Below are 23,857 nucleotides of genomic sequence, written 5' to 3' on the forward strand. Positions count from 1 at the left end.
TGGTTGCTAAATGATGAGGAACTCATACATCAAAGGAAGCACATTCTGAGACTATGGTACTCTGATGGACACTACTAAGTAGTTAATGGAGAAGGAGCACAGAAGTGTAATGGAAATGATCTTATTTACTTACTGTGTGTGCAGCAGCTGACAGTGGAGTTCTTTGCACTGGAGTCCTTTTATTGCTACGGTTATCCCAAAGCACAATTTGGCCTGAATATGTACCACCAACAACCAGATTTGGATGAAATTTTGCAAATGTAGCAGACATCACAGCTGACTGCAAAAGTAAGATTTTTTACACTTAAGGTTCAAATGGAAGAAGCTTGAAAATGTATAAAAAGAAATCTACTATCTAAAACATTTCTTCCTTTATTGTAAGGTATCAGAGGTTATAAAAACAATGAAATAAATTCATTAACAATTTTAATTGGTTTCAGGAATATAAAAATACATCTTTAGAATTTTTTGGCTAAAAAGTGATACGTAATGACTTTTTACATAAATATGTTTAAGCAATGTTTCAAAAAAAGCAAAAATTATTCTGATAATAGTATTAAATCAAAACATAACTGGCCCTGCATTAGCCTCTGAAAGTAATTTGACAGCAAAGTATAAGCTAGTTTTGATCCAGATAAGTGTTTTTCTTCACCAGAATTATGGCATTATTAAAAGATTATAACTCTGCAACCAGAAAAGGCTTGCAAATTCTAACCTTCCAGTAAATCTACTTTAAAAATATGCATCTGTCTTCTACTTCAAGCATATGTTTCTACTTAAAACTATCTAGTTCCAACTCCTCAGGCCATGTATAAGTAATTCAGTGGGCCAACCGTCTAATTGTATATTCAGCAAATAAGTTCCTGAGAAACTCCCTGTAGAAAAGACATTTTATAAAAGATTCCCTTTATACAATCAATCACAATAACAAAAAATCACAACTGCAAAGGACTTTAGGTGTGATTAAACATTATAAAAGACGTCAGAAAAGCTACAAAAGGCAGATCATGTTGAACTGAGAAGTCTTCAGTTTTCTGTTAACATCTGTTTGCAAATACAGAGTGGTTTAGTAAATGCCAATCCAATGAAATCATTATGCTGACAAGAAAAGAAAAAAGGCATTTGTCTAAATTCATTAATGAATTCTTAAACTTGGGGAGGACTGTTAAAACCATCTTACCTGGCAGTGAAACACATACTCTGGGGTAGTTTTTTTGTATTTCATATTCCACACAAGGGCCACACCATCAGGCTCGTGAGGAGCATCTTCATTGTTATTATAGGAAGCCACCAGTAACTCTGGATACTGTTCACGAGAATCAAGTAGGAAAGAAATTCCATACATAAATAAGAACTATTTTATGTTCCTAGTTACTCAAATGTTTTCATCAAATTATTCTGAAAATACAAATATCTGATACTTCATCAAGAGAGAGATCTTTACAGTTATGCTGACTGAAAACAGTACAATTTTAAATTAGTAACAGTTAATTATTTAAAATGTTTTTACATTAAAATATGTGTTTAAATTTTGTCCAAAGAATTTGGTGAGCAAATGAAATTAGTAAAACTGGGCTGTGGCTTAAATGAAATCTTGAATTTCAAATATAAATAATGTTTCCAATCCTTTCTTCCACAATATGTAAGACAATATGAATATGGTAACATCAGAACTATCATCCCATTGTTATTTTAAATTATATATATAGATTTAGCTACAAACAGTTCCCATAATTAAAACTACCGGTTAATTATAATTAAAAAATGAGCTACTAGCAACCAATCTTGTTATCTTTTACCTGAGATGACCAATCCAGACAACTAACAACACGATGCTTTGACCAACGTTCATCAAAAAATTGTCGATTTAATGACAGTTTAGCACCTGCTTGAATCTCTCTACAGAAAAGACAAAATCCAAAACAACATGGAGTTGGAACTTATTCTTAATCTTAAAGTAATTTAACACTGCTGAAGCCATAATCTTAGCAATTAAACATTACCCTTCTTTGTCTTCCAAATCTCTCCCACTGTAGTCAAAGAAGATGTTAATCTGCTCAGAAAGAGCTCTTTCTACAATTCTTGTAGAATGGTCAAAGAAACTTAAAAATTCCTCAGAGTGCAAGATTTGTTGCTTTTCTTCTTCAGTGAGCTCATGAGGGGGAGCTGGAAAACACATATTTTTCTGAAGTCTGATTTATGTCAGACAAATCACGTCAACTCACTATCACAGTTTGGCTCAATGAATGCCACACATTCTTTTTCAACCAGATTCACCTCTTTGACTTACAGTATTTTATTTTAATACATATATAATAAAATAAACCTCAACAAGAATCACTAGAATTTTTTAAAGTTAAATTCTTGAAGATACCTTTACTATCATTTTCTTCATCTTTCTTTAAAGTTTTCTCTTCTTCAGGTTCAATAGGTGGTTTAGGAATCACAACATCATCTTCTTCCTCTTCATCTGAAAAAACAATAAGACAAAAATTACTTTTATGAAAATAGTGGTTAACTTTTTAGGTAAGATTTAACAACTTGCTAGATAAATGCAAAAGTAAACCTTCAATAAGACAGAAAAAGTACAAATAATACGAATTTTAAAGAAAGAATTAAGCAGAACCTCTTGGTTAAATTTTTATACATACCTATGTATATGTATACCTTTGTCAAAAGTCATATCAAATTCTGTAGCTACATAAACTGAAATAAGATATATAAGCAACTGGGATGAATTCCTCATGGAAATTTCTGAAAGCTTGCAAGCATTTATCATGTAGGACAGAATAACACTGCAACTCCAGCATAGTTTTATGTAGCATGCTGACACATTAATGCTGTAGAATGAAGAAAATCAAATGTCTAAAATAGCCTACAGAGCTGGCTGCTTACTTGTGATCTGAAACCATCAGCGTCTAATGGATCTTCATATGGCATAAAGATGGCTTACATTAACTCTCAGGTTGCTATCTGAGAGGCAGATTTTAAAGATAATAGCTATGAGACCACATTTTCTATTCTGTCATTTTAAATGCAAGTCTTATTATCTACCGATATATGATGTGGCAATAAGCACTTAATGTTTTCTTAATCTGAATAAAAATAAATGTTGATATAATATACAATGTTTATAAGACTTCTTTTTCATTACAAAATCTTCCCTTATATCCCCAACCAGGAGGTAACTTAAAACCATTTATTTTAAAATGTTATAAAACATACAATCCTGCCTACTTTCTCTTTGTCTACATCCTGAAATAGATTTTTATGAAGAAAACTTCTATTTTTATTGCCTAAACAGATGTGTCATTTGTCTATAAGGGAATGGCAGCAGGCATCTGCAGCAGAGTGCATCTCAAGTAATGAGAGCCTAGTCAATAAGGGGACTTTACTTGTTAGTTATAGAGTTATAGTCATTTCCTCGACCCCTGTTCAAAATTATCTAAAACACACATACACACAAAGTTCACAAAAGAATGGTCAAGGATGGGAACCAGCTGCCAAGTCATGGTCTCAGCAGCCAGGCCAGCTGACTAGATAGCAACAACCAGATGGCACTGCTGGGATTGTGTCTTTCTGTACAAGGTGGCAATGGGATGGCATAACATTCTTCTGCTTGACTGCTTCCAATCGTGTCTCTCCCCAATGGCGAGCCTGTGCAATTACCCACACTCCAGGGGGCCTACAGACAAGCCTTTACCCTGCAAACAAAATGCAGCCTGCAGGCCACACCAGCTGCCAAACCCGACACATAGTGTTAGGTTTAGAGAGCTATGAAAATCCTTCTAACTCTACAGTATAAGCAATAAAAATATAACTGTACCTGTAGGAAAGAAAGCTTTAAATGACACTGTATAACGCACACAATGATAGCACCTCCAACTTAATCAAAATGATAATGACGTATGCCAATTCAACATTACTTGAAATTGAGCGATTTTTACGTACTGACAAGTTTACAGAACTAGGATAAATGGCATGAATGATTTCAATATATGCTCATACTTTTGAACCAAATGGTGAAGGTTAAAATTTTTCCTTTCAAGGGCCTCAATCAGCCACAAAGGAAAACAGTAATCACTGTCTTTTCAGCCAGCCCAACTGCATTTGTCAGCCCTTTCTCTGTCAATGCAGCCAGAGCAATCAACCTGCCAAACATTCGGAATGGAAAAACAATCTGAAAATACAGGGTATAATGCACCTGCCAGTGAAAATGGCCATTTCAAGAAAAGCTAGTGATCTCAGTGACCCTGCTGAGGAGGCGGTGGTGCAAAGGGGAAAGAACACGTAAAAGAATTCTTAGTGATCACCACTCTCTTGCACATTGACACTTCCTTACAAAGCATGCCAATTACAGCTTTTGTGCTACTTAAAAAAATGAAAGCTTTTTTGGGCAAAATAATCACAGAGAGAAACAAAAAGACAGCAATTCTTTTTTAGATGAATTCTCATATACAACGGATTATTAATCTGAAAACAGTATAACTGGTAGCAATTCTGTGCAGTATTGCTCAAATATTAGGATGAAATTCTGCTACCAAGTGACCTATGGGTATAACGTTAAAATAATTTAATTATACTTAAAAGTTGACTTTTGGATTAATAGGATATTTACTTCAATTAAAAATTCACTATGAGAATATACATGTATTTTTCCATTTTCTGCTAATACTGTTAGTTTTTCTAATCAATTTTGTTTATGGTTCACTGTATGCAAATTCTAAAATCAAAGATACAGATTTTGAGTTACCCCGGATAGGTCATTCTTAAGCATTGTGAATCATAAATTACAGCCTCCTATCCACATATTATTCTCCTCCCTCAACTTGTTGCATTATTATACGGCTTCTAAGTACCATTTCCAATGACAGGTGTCAAATTCCTGTCATAATGCATATGGTCAGTACTTTAGGGCTAAGTGACCTCATAATCTACATATTTAACAGAAAAGATCTTGTTTATAAATTCTTTTCCTTTTAAAATTTAAAATGTAGATGAAGTATGTTAGACGTGATCTATATCCATCTACTATACGGCATTTTCCCTATTTGTCCATATAAATTATTTTAGTTGATGATATCAACGATTTAAATACATGTTCTCAGGATTTTATTTTAGAATGATATACATACTGCTATTTTTACATGGATTAAAAACTTATTTTAAAACTATAATAGGTATTTAAACCAAAGTTTTACAAAAATGATTAAGTTAAATTTCAAGGAACATAAAAACGATATGCAGTTCTTAAACAATTATCTATACATACTAAATATTTGGCAAAAATACCAAACATCAGTAACATCAGATTAGAGAATGTTCCTCAGAAACAAGTAGACTTCTCTTATTACAAACTAATATGATAGCTATTAAAGTATTATTAATATGAGCAAAAATACAGTTTTATAATTCTAAAGATTTTCTAAACTAGTCCCTATCACATGGTAAACTATATCTAAAACTAGAAAGAGTGCAACAGAGCAGGAAGACTGAAAAATGGGACTGCCATGTCACATCAATTTACTAATGAATATTCATTACAATATGCTAAGTGGTTAACTATGCTTTCTCTGACAGGGTATCTAAGGTTATAAACTAAGCAGTAAAGAGTGCATAAAAGTAGCAGTTACTTTTAAAATGACCAATCTCCTGTCAATGAATGCTAAAACTAGGTTTAATGAACCACTGAATTTTTACTTTGAGTTAACATCAAAATTGTGATGTATTTTGGTGAGATGGAAAGAAAATCTGTGCTGTAAATTAAACTGCACCTAGAAATAACATCAAAGAATGAAATTTCAGTTGTTGGAATAATCTGTTACAATGGAGTAGGTTAATCAAAGTTAAATCATCTGTGAAATGGGTGGCTTTTGTTAAGCTAAAGGAAGGAGTCTTCAAAGCAAGTTTTCTCATCTGTATGTCATATTACATTTAAGATACGTAAGCTGGTTTAAAACTAAGAATAAACCACAAAAGCACACTTCAAATTATTTCAAGATATTACAACACATTTGAAAGGTAATATGCAAGATCCCAGAAAATCCTTACTAAACAAAAGTGGCCCTAGACACCCTTCAAACATGGAACTGAAATCACTCCTGGAGATCACATTATAGCCATAATAAGAGACAGGCCTATAAAATGAACAATAACACCAGCAAGGTATGTACACATCAGAACAATCAACCATATGAGACCTAAAGGGCAGCATTTGCCCAAAAGTAAAATTCAGAAGGACAGTAGGGACAGGAAAGCTAGGCAAATGGACATGGGGAACCCAGGGAGGAACGGGGTACAGGGAGAATGCTGATACATTTAAGGGTTTGCAACCAATGTCACAAAACAAGTTGTGTATAAATTATTGAATGGTAAACTAATTTGCTCTATAAACTTTCACCTGAACAATAAAATGTTAAAAAAAATTACTAATCCTTATGAATCTATCACATCATGATTAAGCCAATTCTCAATAACAAAACTCATTATTAGCGCACTGATGTTGTTTAGGAAATACGCTTACTGCCTATCAACTCATTATGTAGTTTCATTATACTGGTATACTCTATTTTAAGGTAATTTAATATCCTATGAAGAATTCCTAACTTACATAGTAGTCTGATTATTCATGGCACAAAGAAAGTTGCCAATGAATTCTAAAAATCGGGATATCTGTCTGCTGTTACATATAAAAATATGATATGATATGCAAAAATTATATTTATGAATAACCTCAGAAACATCTTTCATAAAATGAGCATATCAGAGGGAAATGCTTCAATTATTAGCTTAAAAATACAGGTTGGATATGGGTGATTGTCCCTTAATATTTTCAAAGTAATTCTTTTCTGGATCAACATCATTTTGAATCACTTCATTTCAGTCTATTTGTCCATAATTTCATCTTCTTATACATTATTCTTTAAAATCAAATGCGTATTTGAGAGCTTCATTGGGACAAAGCTTCATGAATGTATCAGTGAAATCCACTCCTTTTCTTTTTTAACAATTAGAAAAAGATGCAAGGCCACTTAGGATTTCCTTAATAATTTGGATCTTCAACAAGTGAAAAATATATAGCTGACTTTTTAATCAGGAAATATTCTGAATACAGATCCAATGCTAATTTGGATGGGGAATTTAAAAAGAGCAATTAATTATAACATTTACTTGATTTTAACCCAGAATTTGTTTCTTCATATAGTATTTTTTTAATACATAATTCAGATTTTATTTTGGCGGTTATTAGTATCATTTAGATAGAATCTGTTATCTGTGATCTCTTACCAAATATTGTATTTTTCTGAGACCACACTTTCAGATATGCTGACTAAAGACTTTCAGTCAAGAGTAAGAACAAATGCTTCAATTTTCAATTATATTTATATTCTCATGGATTCTCTGAGGATTAAAACTAATTTAGTAAATGTGTTATTAACTTAATCTAAAATTTAAAAAATCCATTTTGGACAAGGGTAATACTAACCAGAAGGCCCACAAATTTACTCTACTTGGAAAGTGTAGATTCCAGATGTTAAGATCATATAATAAATGATTAAGGGTTGTTTACATGTAAGAATTTTCTATACATTATAAACACTAATCAACATTAGAAATACTAATCAGCATGTATCTGAGGAAAATATCTGGCTACCAAACCGATACCAACAATAATTATAAAACTCTACACAAGTAAGGAAGTAGAATGGTATGAAAACTGCACTTCACTGGAAATCAAGAGCCAGGTTCTAGTTGTAGCCCTGACATTCACTCACACTGTGATCTGAGGATCAGAAATTAACTCTGGGTGGGCCTCAGTTGCCTCAGATGTAAGAAACTGATTAGATTACAAAATCTTAAGGATTTCTTCCTCCTTTAAAAATCCCTTGTTTCAGGAAAGGTTATGGAAGCTCCATAGATACATCCAAACTTCCTGAGGGGCTGAATCGCTGGGCAGAGGGCTGTGGGGACCATGGTCTTGGGGAACATCTAGCTCAACTGGCCTAACACCAGTTTATAAAGAAAATGTTCTACATTCTATCTTGGTGAGTAGTGTCTGGGGTCTTAAAAGCCAGTGAGCAGCCATCTAAGATACTCCAATGGTCTCACCCCTTTGGGAACAAGGGAGAATGAAGAAAACAAGATACAAGGAAAAGGTTAGTCCAAAGGACTAATGGACCACAGCTACCAAGGCCTCCACCAGACTGAGTGAGTACAACTAGATGGTGCCGGGCTAACACCACTGACCTCTCTGACTGGGGGATCACAACAGAGGGTCCCAGACAGAGCTGGAGAAAAATACAGAACAAAATTCTAACTCACAAAAAAAGACCAGACTTACTGGCCTGACAGAGACCAAAGAAACCCCGAGAGTATGGCCCCCGGACACCCTTTTAACTCAGTAATGAAGTCACTCCCGAGGTTCACCATTCAGCCACAGATTAGACAGCCCCATAAAACAAAATGAGACTAATGGGGCACAACAGTCCAGGGACAACGACTAGAAGGAGGGGACAGGAAAGCTGGTAATAGGGAACCCAAGGGTGAGAAGGGATAGTGTTGACATGTCATGGGGTTGTTAACCATTGGCATAAAACAATATGTGTACTAACTGTTTAATGAGAACTATTTGTTCTGTAAACCTGCATCTAAAAAAAAAAAGAAAAAAATCCCTTGTTTCTAAAAGAGCAAAATTAAAAAAAAATCATATTGAACAGGTGGATAAGAAAAAATAACGCAATTTTCAAGAGTTAAAAATCTGGAAAAAAGTAATTTTTCCAGGAGTATATCTGTGGGCACCATGCTCCCGCCATGAGAAGCTTTTTACCTGCCCAGAGTGAAATTGACTGAAGTCACATGGTCCTAGTCAATTTCATTCACAGTAGGTGCTTTAAGACAGCAAAGCACCTCAGTTCAGAAACAGTACCTATCAACCTACAGAGGAAACTTGAAAGCAAGAAGATGGCTAGAATGGAGTAAAAAGAAAAACGAGGCAAAATAAAAACAACTGCTTTAAAAAAAAAAATAGCTTCAGCCATTTAAAAAAAATAGAAGAAAGATAAGAGTTAAGCCTAAGACTAATTTTTATCTTCAATTCGGTAACTCACATTACTTCTGCACTGATTAGGCAGCCTACCCAAGCTTAATTTACTATCTGTTGCACTCAAATTGTGATTTTGGCAATTTTGTCTCATGGTGAGTTTTGGAATTTGTTACATAATTCTTAAGTGGAAACCAACCAGGCTAAGTTTAAGAACCACTGTATTAAAGCAGTGGATAAGCACAAGTACAGTTTAGCACAAAGTGTTTTCATTATAAAGCCTTCATTTCAGGATTTTTCTCTTTCCCTCTTTCTAAAACTTTCACAAATTGGGAAATGAAACTTAACGTAAGAGCCCAAGACATGAAAATAATTTTAATCATACAGAAAGGAAATTATATCCTTAAAAAAATAGTTTCCAAAGACTTAGGATGGCCCTGTGGTATCAAGATACATTTTTCATTTTCCTTCACTTACATCTCTCAATCTATGACTAAAAGGACCACAAAACTGAAGAAAGGATAATTCAGTGCCTTCATAAATAGCATATGCTTAATAAACTTATAGAATCAATGACTATTTTGCTAACTTGTGAATGGATAAGAGTGGCCTTTATAAAATTAACATCTAAGTCTAGTCTGCACAGGAAAGGTTAGTAAGTATTGGTGCTGATAAGGATATACCCATTAGAAACTGGGCTCATTTTATCACTTTCACCTTCTATCAGTGAAGAGAAGAAAAAAATCTACTTAATGTCATGGAAAGTAAAAGCCACTTATTCGTATATTCTGAGACAATCGCTATAAAATGATACTGCTCTGATGCAGATACGCCAATTTATAAATAAGCCAACCATCTTATCCTCTGATGCAGTGTTTTTCAAACTACGGGTTTAAACCCATAAATTCAGTGTGTCATGGTCAGCATTTTAAGAAAATGAAAGAGAACTGAATAGAAAACATCAGAGGGCCCTGCATATAACAAGGGAAGGGAAGGTCTATTGTTTCATAAAACTTTTCAGTTATACATACATATCTATGTTTGTACTGGATTGTAACATAAATTGGATTTCTTATTATAAGTTACTATTATAAAAGCATGAAAGCTGCTACTTTAGAGGCAGCATGAGAGGGAAAGCACACCTTGGAATCAGTAAGACTTGTTTTAGAATCATTGCTACTAGTTATGTGGTCTCTGATAAACTCTTTCTCAAATTCAGCTTCATCGTGTGTAAATGGAACTAATAATTTAATTTCAGGGTTTTAGTGAGAGAATCAGAGAAAATGTGAAGTGCTTCACACTATGCCTGATATGTAGTAGGCACTCTTTGCTGTTATAAATTTTCAGTCATCAATTTAAACATGAAGTTTGGAGAACAACTGAAACAAATAGTTAAAATAATATATTGAAAAATGTTGACAGGTTCAATTTTGCTAATAGCATTCGGAGAGATATAAAGAACACAAAATAACAGCACATGTTTGTATCTACATAGTATGTCATCCTGGAATGACTATAAAGACTATAAAAAATCTGTAACAGTTTCATTTCTGGAACTAAAGCAAATAATGATTAGGATATGTTATATTAAAACCAGGAACTAAGGCTAATCATACTTTTTTAACCCCATTTCATCAATAACTATATTGAAATATCAACACTTGAAAATAACCTACTTTCCCAGTAGTTCCTTCAGAATAAAAGCATGAGAAGAATAACATGCCAAGTAGGCAAAATCATTCTCCTGAGGAGGTAAAACCAATTAATTCCTTCACCAACATGTACTGAGTACTTAACCATACTCCAGGCACTGTTCAGGCCTGGTATTACGTACAGTAATGAAGAATAAACAGTGCTCTGGAATTTTCTCTGTGCTCATGGAAAATTTGGCAAAGATGCTGAAGCATGATGAGGCTAAATGCCTTGTCCCGAATAAGTTCAAAATGAAAAGAACACAGATTACCTTCTACTTCTGGGTCATTAGCTTATCTAAAAAATTATGAGCTTTTCATCTTTTTAATTACTTGCAAAATAAAAAGGGAAATTTTTTTTTTTTTGGAAAATGGCAGTCTTAAATTATGCTAACTATATATCCAAATTAGTCCAAAGACATTAAGTTACATGTTCATGTTTTAAAACTTACACGCATGTCAAAAATAAGCAATTAAAAACGCAGATTTCAAGCAGGATACAGAATCGTGTGTGCGTATAATTTTTGAAAAAATATACTCAAAGAAAACTGACTGGAAACAAAATGTTAACAATGGCTATTGCACAGTGGTATCATAGGCATTTTCTTCTTTATATCCTTTCTGCATTTTCTAAATTTCTATGATGTACTGCTATAATAATTAGAAAAAATTGTTTTACAAAAATGAAAGTCTTCACTTACACTTAATATAATTATAGGTATATTATAATAGGCATCAACCAAAACAGCTACAGAACACTTTTCATTTCAAACAATCCAAAATGCATTTCAAAAGTATGAAAATATTACTAATAAAACAATCTCTAAATTATCAAATGAAAAATAAAATCTAATTTATTTTTTAAATGAGTCACTGTGCTCTCATTTTGGATATTTTGCTCACTTTCTGAGTTAACATATCTAATAATGTAGCTCCAAAAAGACAGACATTGTAATACTTATCAAATTAATATATTAATAACAATATTTTCTGGAAATTATGGAATCTTGCAGTATTAATACTCTCCATACTGCCAGTTCAACACTTTTTTACTTCCTTCTTTCCTTCCTTTCTTAAAAGAGTTTACCATTAGTGGCTTTTTTTTTTTCCTGGTAGGATAAGGATTTCACAGCTATGAGAGCTGTCTTACCAGCTAATGAAGTAGTAGGAATGAAATGAACATTTATATGGTCAAGTAAAAAAGTACTCGGATAAAAGTGTTACCCTGATTTCCTCAAATTTTTCAAAGTATAATTGCATGTACGGTAATGTCAACTCCTTTTAAGACAAGATGAAAGTGAAAGGAAAAGTTCAAGGTATTTATTCCATTTCCATCCTTCGTGAGCAGAGAAGGGAGAGTTGTTAAAAGCCCGTGTGATGATCTACTAAGTCAAACAAAGAAGCTATAAATAGTTACAATCCTAATTTTATTTTGAGGTATAAACAAACATAAAAATGTAAAGTTTTTTTGGTAATAGGGATTTCAAGGCTTTGTGCCCCTTTTGCTTACCTATATTTTCTGAGCTTTCTGCAATAAATACTACTTCCGTTTCTCCTTAGTGGAGAAATGTGGTAATATAACCAAAATTTTAAAAATAAATCAAGCATTTGATAAAGTTTTTATGATTGATTTTCTATAATTAATTAGGAATACATTTTCCTGGCTAAAGAGAAAAAAATGTTCCTTATGTACAAACTGTTAAAAGGATAATGGATAATTTATTATGGGCCCACAATATTTTAGCTCCAATTCCAAAATACCAACCACTCTAAAATTAAGTATTGGTTCCACTTACACAATGAAACTCATATGGTGGTAAACCCTGACATAATAAGAGGTAAAGCTACTTATGATCATTATTTAATTATCATGAATATTCATAACTTTTGCTGCCAAAATATTAATGCCCAAGACCCTGTTGGTGTGTTTACGTATGGTATCTATACTTTACTATTTTTCTAAAATCTGAAAAATTCTGAATTCTAAAACACATATGGCCCCAGAGGTTTCAAATAAGAGATTGTGGACCTGTATTACTGATCTCATGTAAACTTCTTTTATGTGCGACATAAATTCATTAGCCTTATAGGTAAAACAAAAACTATATTGTTTTATGCTGAATCATTAGCTATTTAATGAGATTTAAAAAATTAATTCCCAATTTAAAAATGATAACTCTTTCTGGTTTTTTTAAGAACCAAAGGACTCCACATCCAATATAATGTCTGTGCATATTTCCCTCCATTACACACAGATTGCAGGCTACTATATAATCTATATAGCAGAGCCCTAAAATCATAAAAGAAGTTTAAGAATTAGGTCTCGATTTGCTCATTAGTTATGGATAACAATGATAACATATTAGAATACAGTATGCTTTAAAGAACAGTAATTTACATAATTTCATTTACTTTGGGATTCACCTCTTTGGGGGTGGAATTATGCTCAATGACACAGAAATAGAACACTGTTAAGCTTTCCAGCTTCTAAAAGCAGCCCTTATAAATGACAACATGAAGAATCAATGACTTAAATTCATGTCAACAAAATTAAAAACCATAATAGAGTTTATACTATTAACTTCTAAAAGAAAGTTTAAAACTTCAAAAAAATAAAGACATAGATACAGAAATCTCAAAGCATTAGTTTTACAATGTTTCCCTAAGAAAATATGGCAAAAATAAAATAAACAAAAAAAGGCAGGAAGAAACAAGGAAAGAAAGAATCCACTTATTTAACATGAGGGCATAATGACGATCCTATTAAAGACAGATATTCACCTTCTTTGGGTTGGGCCATAACTGGAGTCTGAGTTTCCTTTGTATATGTGACGATTTCTCGAGGAGGAAAGTCAACTTGTGTAATTTTAGCCATTCCAAGTTTAATAGGTCCTCGTCTAAATAAAGGGAATACAAATGTTTTTAAATACAACACATGATACATTTTAACTACATCAAACCATGTTACTTTGGAAAATTAAGAATTAAACATTCACGTGCAGCCAACATTGTAATTTAAATCCTTGTTTTATTCAAGAAATTTTTAATGAACAATGAATTGGCTTTATTTTAACACAAGAATTAGAAGGCAGAAAAAACAAAAGGCATTTCTGAATCATTCAGAGTGTTTACTTTTTACTTTAAAAAGGCAAATAATTTAGTTGCTTAGAGCAAATGTGGGGGTGATACTACAGCAAGAGAACAGGAATTTCAGAGTGGATGGTTGACTATGGCTGGTCATGAGAACTATTTTTAGGAGGAATATGACTCTGGATTCTTTTGAAGAGTCAGAAATATGGATCTCATTATGACCAAGTTTTGTTCCCTTCACCAACAGGAGGCTTCGGCTTTAAGACTGAAAAGCAGATTTCTGTTGAAAACCTTTCTTTCTACTTCTTGTATCTGGCAGGAAATTGAGAGTCATATTGTCAATTTAGACTTTAAAGTGCAATATTTAAAGATTTTAAATCTCTAATTTCTGCATGGTCAACACTGTCACTGATTCATATATGGAAAAACTAAGGTGCTGATACATTTACAGCTAGACTAAAGCAACAGATACTTTGAATACCATAAAACTACTAAAGTCACTTCTGTTTTAGTTAAAGAGAGGGAATAAATTCTTTTTTGACATATCATAGGAAGAGGAGGATTAAAGCTGAGGAAAACGGACCAAAAGAAAAAAAAATTATTAGATATCTGGGTGATCTTTTCTTAGTTATTATATTAGATGTTTAAGTTCTAAGCCAAATATTCTTTCAAACTCCCACAGAAGTTCTCAAATAAATAGCTGTTGTAAAAGGATATGTAAGTTCTAAAATATCAAGCAGGATATCTGAAATACATGTATCATTGATAATAGAGTATCTTTTTCTGTATATAAGAATCCTTTTCAATTTAGTTTGTAACTAACTCCAAAATCCTGAAGCAAAAAATATAATAAAACTAGCACATTTTAAAATTAATCTTCTCTAAGGTCCTAAATGTGGGCCATATGAAATTTCTAATATGTTTTCTACTTTAGAAATATGTTAGCCTTAAAGAAAAATAAAAAGCATAATCAAAGAATTAAATGGGAAAATTTAAGTACATTTGAAATAATCTAGTATTCTAAGAATAAAATTTAAATAAAAGCTTTATATTCTGGTTCTTAAGATGTAAACTATATGAAAAGCAGATCACTCACATATCTGGAAAAAAAAGTTCAAGCCAACAACATTAGGACCAAGTCACTAACTTGAGTACATTTAGGGTCTAAGAGACAAAAATCACAATATTAAAACAAAAAATCAAACAAAACATTCCAAGATTTAGGAGTAAGAAGGTAGGGAGGAAATACCTCACTTATCCAAAAGCCATCTTTACTAGGAATAGAGAAGCAATGGGGGAGAAAAGACTCAGGGCAGCCAAGACAGGCCTTTCAGATAATGTATTAGGAGCTCATATACTTTTCTTGTATGTCCTAACTCAACTTATTTACTCTTAATTTAGACACATTTCCAATAGGTATGGGCATATGTTTCAGAAGCTGCGAATTATCAGGGAAATGAGCTAGCTGAGTCAGGCACAATTGGAGCAACAAACATTTATAATTTGCATTGGAGGCTAGAATATATGAAAGAATGGAGTAATGAATAAATAAATAAATAGTAATCAGGGGCCATAGTGTAGAGCTCAATAGCTCTGTACTCTCAAAACCTTGTAAGCCATTGGTTAATTTTAAAATAGGAAAATAATATTCATACGAATAACCAAGAAAAGGTTCAATTATATGTAGAACATACATTAGAAATAATCTGGGAAGTTTGTAATACACCTTAGCAAAACTTACACTGAAAATACAGAAATAACAAAAGGAATTTGGGCACTTAAATGAGTAGACTTAGGACACGTAGAAAATCACATATATAGAATACTTCTTTCACTGATGATACAGGATAAATGAGGTATCACAGTAAAATTTTTTTCCTAACTATATACGGCATATTAGAAATTTAAGCAAAATAAAATCAGGACAGTTTCACAAAGAATCAGATTAACTATAAAAGAGGGAAGGTAATAAATCTATTCAATACCCCAAATCGGAATCTGAGTGAAGCTGAAGAACTGATGGATCTGTATCCCAATGCAGCGTCCTAAATGGTTGTAGGACAACCATGAAGCATTAGCAAAAAAGGCCATAAGTTAGTCAAGCAAATACATTCTATGAATAGCTAAAGCTAAAGTACTGTTTACAATTAAAAACCACATGTTCTGGTTAGTAAGAAAACAAAACAAAACAGGTATCACTAAATGTTTTTTAGTGCATGCACTACGCATAATATTGTTAAAGACACAAGCATACAACCCAGAATAGTAAAAAGACTTAGTATTTTAGATTATATGAAACTGAACAACTAAAGCAACTAACAACCCAAACAATACATTACTTATGGATCATAACAAGCTAGGCTATAAAATAATCACAGTTCTAAGTTTCCTAATGAGAAAAGCATTAGTAAAAAATCTTGGTTAACATATTGTAATCTTGCCCAAAGCATTAAATGTGTGCAGGAAATTGTCATATTGGTAAAGGAAATGAGTCAACACATAAGCCTTTCGGTAAGAAAACCAAAGACTATTCCACTGGGATACAAAATGGCTACAGTTTCCAGAATGTGACCCTTCTGTAATTTATGGGTTAAGCACTGCCTTGGGCTTACATGTCATCTGCTTTACAAAGCAACTAAAGCTTTCTGTCTCTAAGATAAAATAGATTTTTTCCTGGAAAAATATTTTATGTTTAAAGGATTTACTTTAAGGTCTTTTGGAGATTATCAATCTTAAATAAATGATCAGTTGTGTTTTAGCCTTGCCTACTAGGTAAACAACTTACACGGGGTCTTCTTCACTTAAGCCAGATCTAATGATTACTAGAACAAAAGGCACTTTTTCACACTGGCATTCTTATAGGCTAAGAACATAAAAGATAACTATGTACAGTACTACATGATGCTTATAGCCCTATAAAAAAAACTTAACCACAACACATTTAGTGCTACCATTTTTGTTGAACACAATTGTTTCTCATTTATATAAGATATAAATTTTAACACACAATTAAAACTACAATATTTTAATATGAACAAATGATTTCTCTATTTTACCGTGTATACAATTTATCAATAAATAACTGGATGAATTAAACTAGATAAATCCTTCATTTAAAAATATAAAGAAGGATCTCAGAATTTATACAGGATTGTGTGTATACAATGAAAGAAGAAGCCAAAGTAACGAGCAGCAACAAACTTAGATCTACTTTGTACTAAGTAATGAACAGCAACAAACTCAGGCTTTGTTAAACCAGAAGGGATTCTGTGAGACGCTTTCCAAGGAATGTTCTGTCCACAGCCTTTACATTATATGAGAGCCCTAGCTGTTATCAATGACATAAGGTTCCTTGTTGAAGATGTCATTTTAGTTTAAAATCAAGTAAGACCTCAAAATACAGGCAATACACTGAAGAACGTATGTGATTACAGATATTAAAGGCATCTGCAGACATATAAAGTAAAATTCCAATATAATCCCAAAGCCTGAGAAATAAGCTGATCTAGAAAAAAGGAACAGGGGGCATGGAATAGCCAACTGAATATTTGTTACCCAAACTTTAGAGATGACAGACGTGATTGAGAAAATGAATTAGAAACTTAATGAAATGCAACTTGTAATCTGCAAAGTTAAGAGAAATATCACATCTCATGGTCTTCTATATTTATTCATAAATTATCACCGGGCCCAACAGATATTCTTTGCATTTAGAAATAGTGATTCAGACATGTTTAGATAACATATTTGGCAATGTTTAATCTATCTTTTCTTACTCACTGAATGTACTAATCCTAGACTGTCTCAGCCAACTAATGAAGTTGAACGTACAGGTTCATATATCTCACATGCATTTTCCTGTTATATTTTTTCTTCTCTTTATTCTTTCACTGTTGTCATGTCTGCTTAATTCAGGTTCATTCTTCTTCACTCTCAGACTCTAGCAGTCTTTTAAAATGCCATATATTTAGAAAAGCTATTATTTTACTGCCAATATCACCATCAACAATATTCTCTCTCCACTATGGAATCTGTAAATGATTTAGTGGAATTTGTAGTTTTCTACACACGCGCGCACACACACACAATGAATATACTCAGCCCTCTTGAAAATTAGTGTTTCAAATGAGTCTACGCTCTCAAAGGAGACAAACCATGCATATATTAAGACTGAAAAGATATAAGGTCACCTCTTTCAAGATGAGGGTTTTTTTCTTCTATTAAATGTAGAAGGAATTTTGTATTCATTCTCTAATAAGAACAGATACTCCAAAAGACATTAAACCATCTGTTTTATTGTTTCACAATTTATCATTAAATCTACAATACTACACTTAGGATTTTTCAATAAAATAATATCTTTACTGATATAATCACTAGACTGTAAGTTCTATGAAGGCAAGGGCCATGAACATCTTATTTTTTGTGGTAACATATAGCATTTAATACAGAGTTGGCAATTTGATGAATATTTGTTCTACACATGAATAAATATTTTTCTTAACAGTATTTACTCCCTGTTCCAATTTACAAAATTCCAAAGGGTCTCTACTAATTCCTGTGTTGTCCATGCAATTCAGGAGAACATATTAATTTTACAAATCAGGTATATGTGACAAAGCGCTTTTGAAAGTAAACCTGCTAACATTACCTTAAAATAATCTTACGCTTATTAAAAATCAGAAACAATGAGTTCAGAAATGAACAGAGTATAGTATCCACATAAAAATAATATACAAAATAAATAAAGAAATTTGATAAATGGTTTTTTATTTTGGGAAGTATTTTTATTATAATATTGCAAAAGGAAAAAAAAATTCTGCACTTGAAAATACCACTTATGATTAGCAAAGAAACACTAACATATTTATATAAAAACGCAGAAGGATAAAACAAATATAAATTTATCCCTAAAAATAAATTTAGACTAAATAAATCTAGTCTTTAGTCTACAGTATATATACTATTTTATAAAGTGATAGTACTTATTTCTAAAAAGAAAAGTTCTGAGTTTTTTAAATAAAAGAGTTATCTCATTTACCTCCAACAATTGCATTTATTTAGATTTGCAATATTTGCAATTTTGGTTCCGTATACAGAACAATTTTGGAAAGCACATCTCAAAGTGAAACTGGTGAGCTTTCTGTGCCTTCTAATTGATAACCTGATTATTCAGGGACTGATTAAAGTATTGAGCTTGTGAAGTATCCATCCAGCCTTCCCCTCTTGCTTCTTTTTTCTTGCCTTTTCTTCTGGATACTCATTCCTTTTTTTTTTTTTTTCATTATTTCTTTTTAACTTTAATCAGAGGGCTCAGCACAAAAAAGAGAAAACTTGTATCAGTTTGCATCACTACTTTTTAAAATGTGTGTTAAGAGATTTTGCTGAGGAAGACGTATAACTTACTGGCCCAAAACAAGGACTCTGAATCAGCTATGGATTTTGACTAGCTATGTTTAATCTCATTTTAACTGTCACAAGAATTCAAAAAGTATGATGCTGTTAAAGAAAAACTAGCTATTATCATGCAAATGTGTACAACAAAGAGTAAAAGTAATAACACTTTCCCCAATACAATCTTTAGAAGGAAGGTGAAATCTTACTGAACTTTTGAAAAGCAAGTGCCAACATGCCTGCAGGCTCCTAAAACGAACCTGAAATACAGTTTTACAAGGAAGATGCAAGTTCAGGAAAACTTAGCAGTAAACACTCTCAGTGTTTCTTTAGTAATTATTCCTTATTCTTAGTATTTTATGCATTATTATTTTGTCTTAATTAGCAGAACTAGTGATTTAATAGAATAGAATTTGACTGCTTAACTGTTTAGAATTTCAATTACTGAATGCGGAATTAAGCACAGTAGAGAGGTTTTACACTATTTACAGTGAAAACATTCATATAATAATCAACATCAAATTTGTTTAAACAAAAAAATTTCAAATACATTAATACTTCTACTTTAATACAAAATAATTAGCCTAAATCAGTTAACTATTCAGTACTAAGTTAATCAAGTGTGATGGTTAAAATACTGTAAAAATATTTTTTCCCAACTTAAAACAGACAATTTCTATGTCAATTAGATTTCAAAATGCTAGGGCTAACCAAACACAAATTTTTAAGAGTCCCTGTAAAGCATCAACAGCATGGATACTAAATGCATTCCATCATTAAAATATTAAAAGAAAATTACTGTACCTAGATCCCACGGCGCCATCTCCAGAGTCTTGGCTTCCAGCTTCACTTGGTGTGCTCACAGATTTGGAGGATGGAGACATAGGAGGAGGGACTAAATAGTGAAATAGACAGGTATCCGCTGTTACTACACGGAGAGGTTGCTCAGCTTATGACGTTTCAAAAGTAATTTGACATGAAATAATTAACAAAAGGAAAAAAATAATGGCAAACCAAAAAACAAAAATACATGAATGAAAATGAACAGTAGAAAGAAAAGGGAAAAGACAAAGTTAACAATGCATGCTAAAGATTCATGCAATTTCTCTGGCAAAATGCATTTGGGCTTTATATTAAAACAAAAACAAAAAAAACAGAGGATTATGGAAGGATGCATCTTCATCTCAGCCATCACCAAATTGGGCCCTAATTTTCAAAGGAGGGCATTCTTTCTCCTCTTTCTAACTTCTCATTTTTAAGATCACCAGATGATAAGTAATATTTAGAACTGCTGCCAAAATTAAAACTCTGAAATATGCTTCATTAAGTCATTTAATCTCTGGTTTTCTGAGATTTATTTTAAAATGTTAATTTTTGCCTAACAATTTTTCTTTCAAAAATTAAGGGGCACTATTGGTGGAGTGTTTAAGAGGTCAGCTGTTAACCAAAAAAATTAATGTTTAAAATGATTTTAATTTCCCCCCACCAAAAAGAAGGCCAATTTAGAGAAATGACTGCAGCTAAAGGAATGACTCCTCTAAAATGTCCATTAGTTCCCAGCAATTTGGGTAAAAAATGCAAACAGGCCATAAAACAACATGCCTTCTAGACATGATGCATAACATAAAGTGATGCATGCAACTTAAACAAGGCAAGACTTATGGTAACTTCCTTACCCCAGTGTTCAGAAAAAACTGAAGTGTACAGACAAAGATACAGACACCCAAAATATTCTTAATCCCTTCTTACAGAAAAATACGTATTTTTCATAGTATATAAAACAGAGAAAATGTTTTCCCCTAAACTGTCAACTTTTAACATTATACAACAACAGTTGAACGTGCATATTTCATGCTATTACATTTGTAAAACTTTTTGATTACCGTTGCAGGAAGTATAGGAGGATCATCACTGCCATCTTCTGGTTAAATTTTACCATTAATGTCCCCATTCCCAAGTATCTTTTTAAAATAATTTTTCAATGTACAATATTAAGTCACTAATATATTTTGTGTTGAGCTGCAAACCCTTCTTTTCATAGTCTACCCAAAAGAAGGTAAGTTCCTAGTTACATGAGAACTAATCTAAGGAAATAAGCATTTAATTAAAAGTCTGTGTTTTTTGGAATACTCAGTCACTGAACCCTTAAAATTATGTTTAAATGTTTACACATGCTACAGTAAACAGTGGGTTTGATAATCTAACAAAATATACAAATATAGTATGATAAACTACACCTTGAACAGAGGTACAAAACTGATCATCCTTGTTTTTTCAATAACAAATTTTACTGGTAATCAATAATAAGATTGGGGGAAAAAAATCATAGCTAGAATGTTTGTTTCCTGAGATACGGTGGTTAAAATTTCAAAAGATTATAAAAACATAATCAACTGTTTCTGATTTTGTGGTTAAATTTCTCAAAAACAATTAGACAACCAGATACTTCATATGCTGTACATATAACTCCAAGTAGCTAAAAATGACTTGTATTTAAAGTGAAAAAATATTAATGTTCCCTAGCTTCTCTTAGGATGCATTTCCTAAGCTTTTTGTCCATCTCTCACTGTGAGGATTCCTCTAGTCTACATTCTGACTGATACAGGAATAAAAAGTAATATCTAACATTTACTTGCCTACTGTGCTGTAAGCATGGTGTTTATTATAGTGGGGCACCATAACGTTTTCATATTAAAGATTTTCAGAAATTTTGTATTCTTTTAGTTACCTCTTTAATTTTATATTTAGGAAAATAATTTTTCCAAGTATATATACCAGAAGGACTAGAGAAAAGTAGCAGAATATTCCCACGACTGAATTATTCATGATGAACTATACAATTCCTTTCCAGTTTAACATCTTTTTTCCCCCTTCTGGTGACTTCAAGAACCAATGACCCTACTCAACAAGTTCAACAGAATCTTACTTGGTTAAGGCTGCCTTTTAAAAAAAAAAAAAGTCATCTCAAATTCCTTATGAAAACAGGCTAAAGAGTAATAATACATACACAAATACGTTACCCTAGCCAGTTTTGAAAGGCGCCCTGGTGGTGCAATGGTTAAGCGCTTGGCTGCTAATCAAAGATCGGTGGTTCAAAACTACCAGCCACTCAATGGGAGAAAAGACCTGGCAATCTGATTCCATAAAAATTACAGCCTAGGAAACCTAGGGCAGTTCTACTCTGTCATACAGGATCACTATGAGTCGGAATCGACTCAATGGCACACAACAACGACAGCCAGTTCTGAAATAAAAATTTTAGAAATAAACTGTAATTAGATAAAAATCTTCATCCCAGAACTATATTCTTTCTGCCAAAAGATAGTTCTCAAGCCAGCTGATAGAGAGGACTCATAAAGGACTCTTAGTTATTATCTGGCCCACCAACTTCATCTTGGAATAATAAGTAATGTATACAGAAGGGACAAACCTGGAAAAAGAAAACTACTGTCACTGAAAAAGGAGGAATGTTAATAGAAAAAAAGAGAATGGTAGTTGTTATTTGGTGACTACCACATTAACCCAATTAGTCTAGAAAAATCAAAGAATACAGTAATTATACAATTAGGCAGTGCCACTATACTCCCAGACTTCAATAAATGACCTCTGGAAAAAAAAAATGAAAACATGCATTCAGGGAGGTAAAAAAACTGGCCAATTCATAGCTTCTCAAATCTCAGAAAAGACTCAATTCTGGAATTCATTTTTAAGGACAGCTTAAGAATACAATCAATTAGCTATGAAAATTGCATAATCCATTAATAATTGTTGTTGTTAGGTTCGGTTGATTCGATTCCAACTCATAGCAACCCTATATCTACAACAGAATGAAACTCTGCCTGGTCCTGCACCATCCTCACATGATTGAGCCCATTGTTAGAGCCACTGCATCAATCCATCTCATTGAGGGTCTTCCTCTTTTTCGCTGACCCTCTATTTTACCAAGCGTGATGTCCTTCTCCAGGGACTGGTCCCTACTGATAACATGTCCAAAGTACGTGAGATGAAGTCTTCCCATCTTTGCTTCTAATGAGCATTCTGGTTGTACTTCTTCCAAGACAGATTTGTTCATTCTTCTGGCAGTCCATGGTATATTTAATATTCTTCACCAACACCATAGGTCAAAGGCATCAATTCTTCTTCAGTCTTCCTTAACATCCAGCTTTCACATGCATGTGAGGTGACTGAAAACACCACGGCTTGGGTCAGGAGCACCTTAGTCCTTAAAGTGACATCTTTGCTTTTAACACTTTAAAAAGGTCTTTTGTAGCAGATTTGCCCGATGCAATGCATTGTTTGATTTCTTGACTGCTGCTTCCATGGGCACTGATTGTGGATCCAAGTAAAATGAAATCCTTGACAACTTCACAATCTTTTTTCCATTTATCATGATGTTGCTTATTGGTCCAGTTGTGAGGGTTTTTGTTTTCTTCATGTTGACACGTAATCCATATTGAAGGTTGTGGTCTTTCATCTTCATCAATAAGTGCTTCAAGTCCTTTTTGCTTTCAGCAAGCAAGGTTGTTTCATTTGCATATCACAGGCTATTAATGAGTTTTTCTTCAATGCTGACACCCTGCTCTTCTTCATATAGCCCAGCTTCTCAGATTATTTGCTCAGAATAATGACTGAATAAGTACAG

General features: G+C 32.8%; 1 protein-coding gene across 3 annotated transcripts in view; it reads right to left on the reverse strand.

The window, feature by feature from the left end:
• DYNC1I2 (dynein cytoplasmic 1 intermediate chain 2) overlaps window positions 1-23,857 on the reverse strand; it is a 62,739-nt gene that overhangs the window by 23,528 nt on the left and 15,354 nt on the right. For 2 of the 3 annotated variants that reach the window (XM_023730576.1, XM_023730575.1), the window contains exons 4-11: window positions 20,020-20,110; window positions 15,807-15,866; window positions 13,513-13,628; window positions 2,375-2,470; window positions 2,004-2,166; window positions 1,800-1,899; window positions 1,181-1,306; window positions 134-280 (exon numbers count right to left, since the gene is read on the reverse strand). In XM_023730576.1, coding sequence (XP_023586344.1) covers window positions 134-280; window positions 1,181-1,306; window positions 1,800-1,899; window positions 2,004-2,166; window positions 2,375-2,470; window positions 13,513-13,628; window positions 15,807-15,866; window positions 20,020-20,110 — 899 coding nt within the window. The remainder of the gene's footprint in view (window positions 1-133; window positions 281-1,180; window positions 1,307-1,799; window positions 1,900-2,003; window positions 2,167-2,374; window positions 2,471-13,512; window positions 13,629-15,806; window positions 15,867-20,019; window positions 20,111-23,857) is intronic. The other variant, XM_004375520.2, reaches the window with a different exon arrangement.

The sequence above is a fragment of the Trichechus manatus genome, unplaced genomic scaffold (assembly GCF_000243295.1).
Source record: "Trichechus manatus latirostris isolate Lorelei unplaced genomic scaffold, TriManLat1.0 scaffold00037, whole genome shotgun sequence".
NCBI classification, from domain to species: domain Eukaryota; kingdom Metazoa; phylum Chordata; class Mammalia; order Sirenia; family Trichechidae; genus Trichechus; species Trichechus manatus.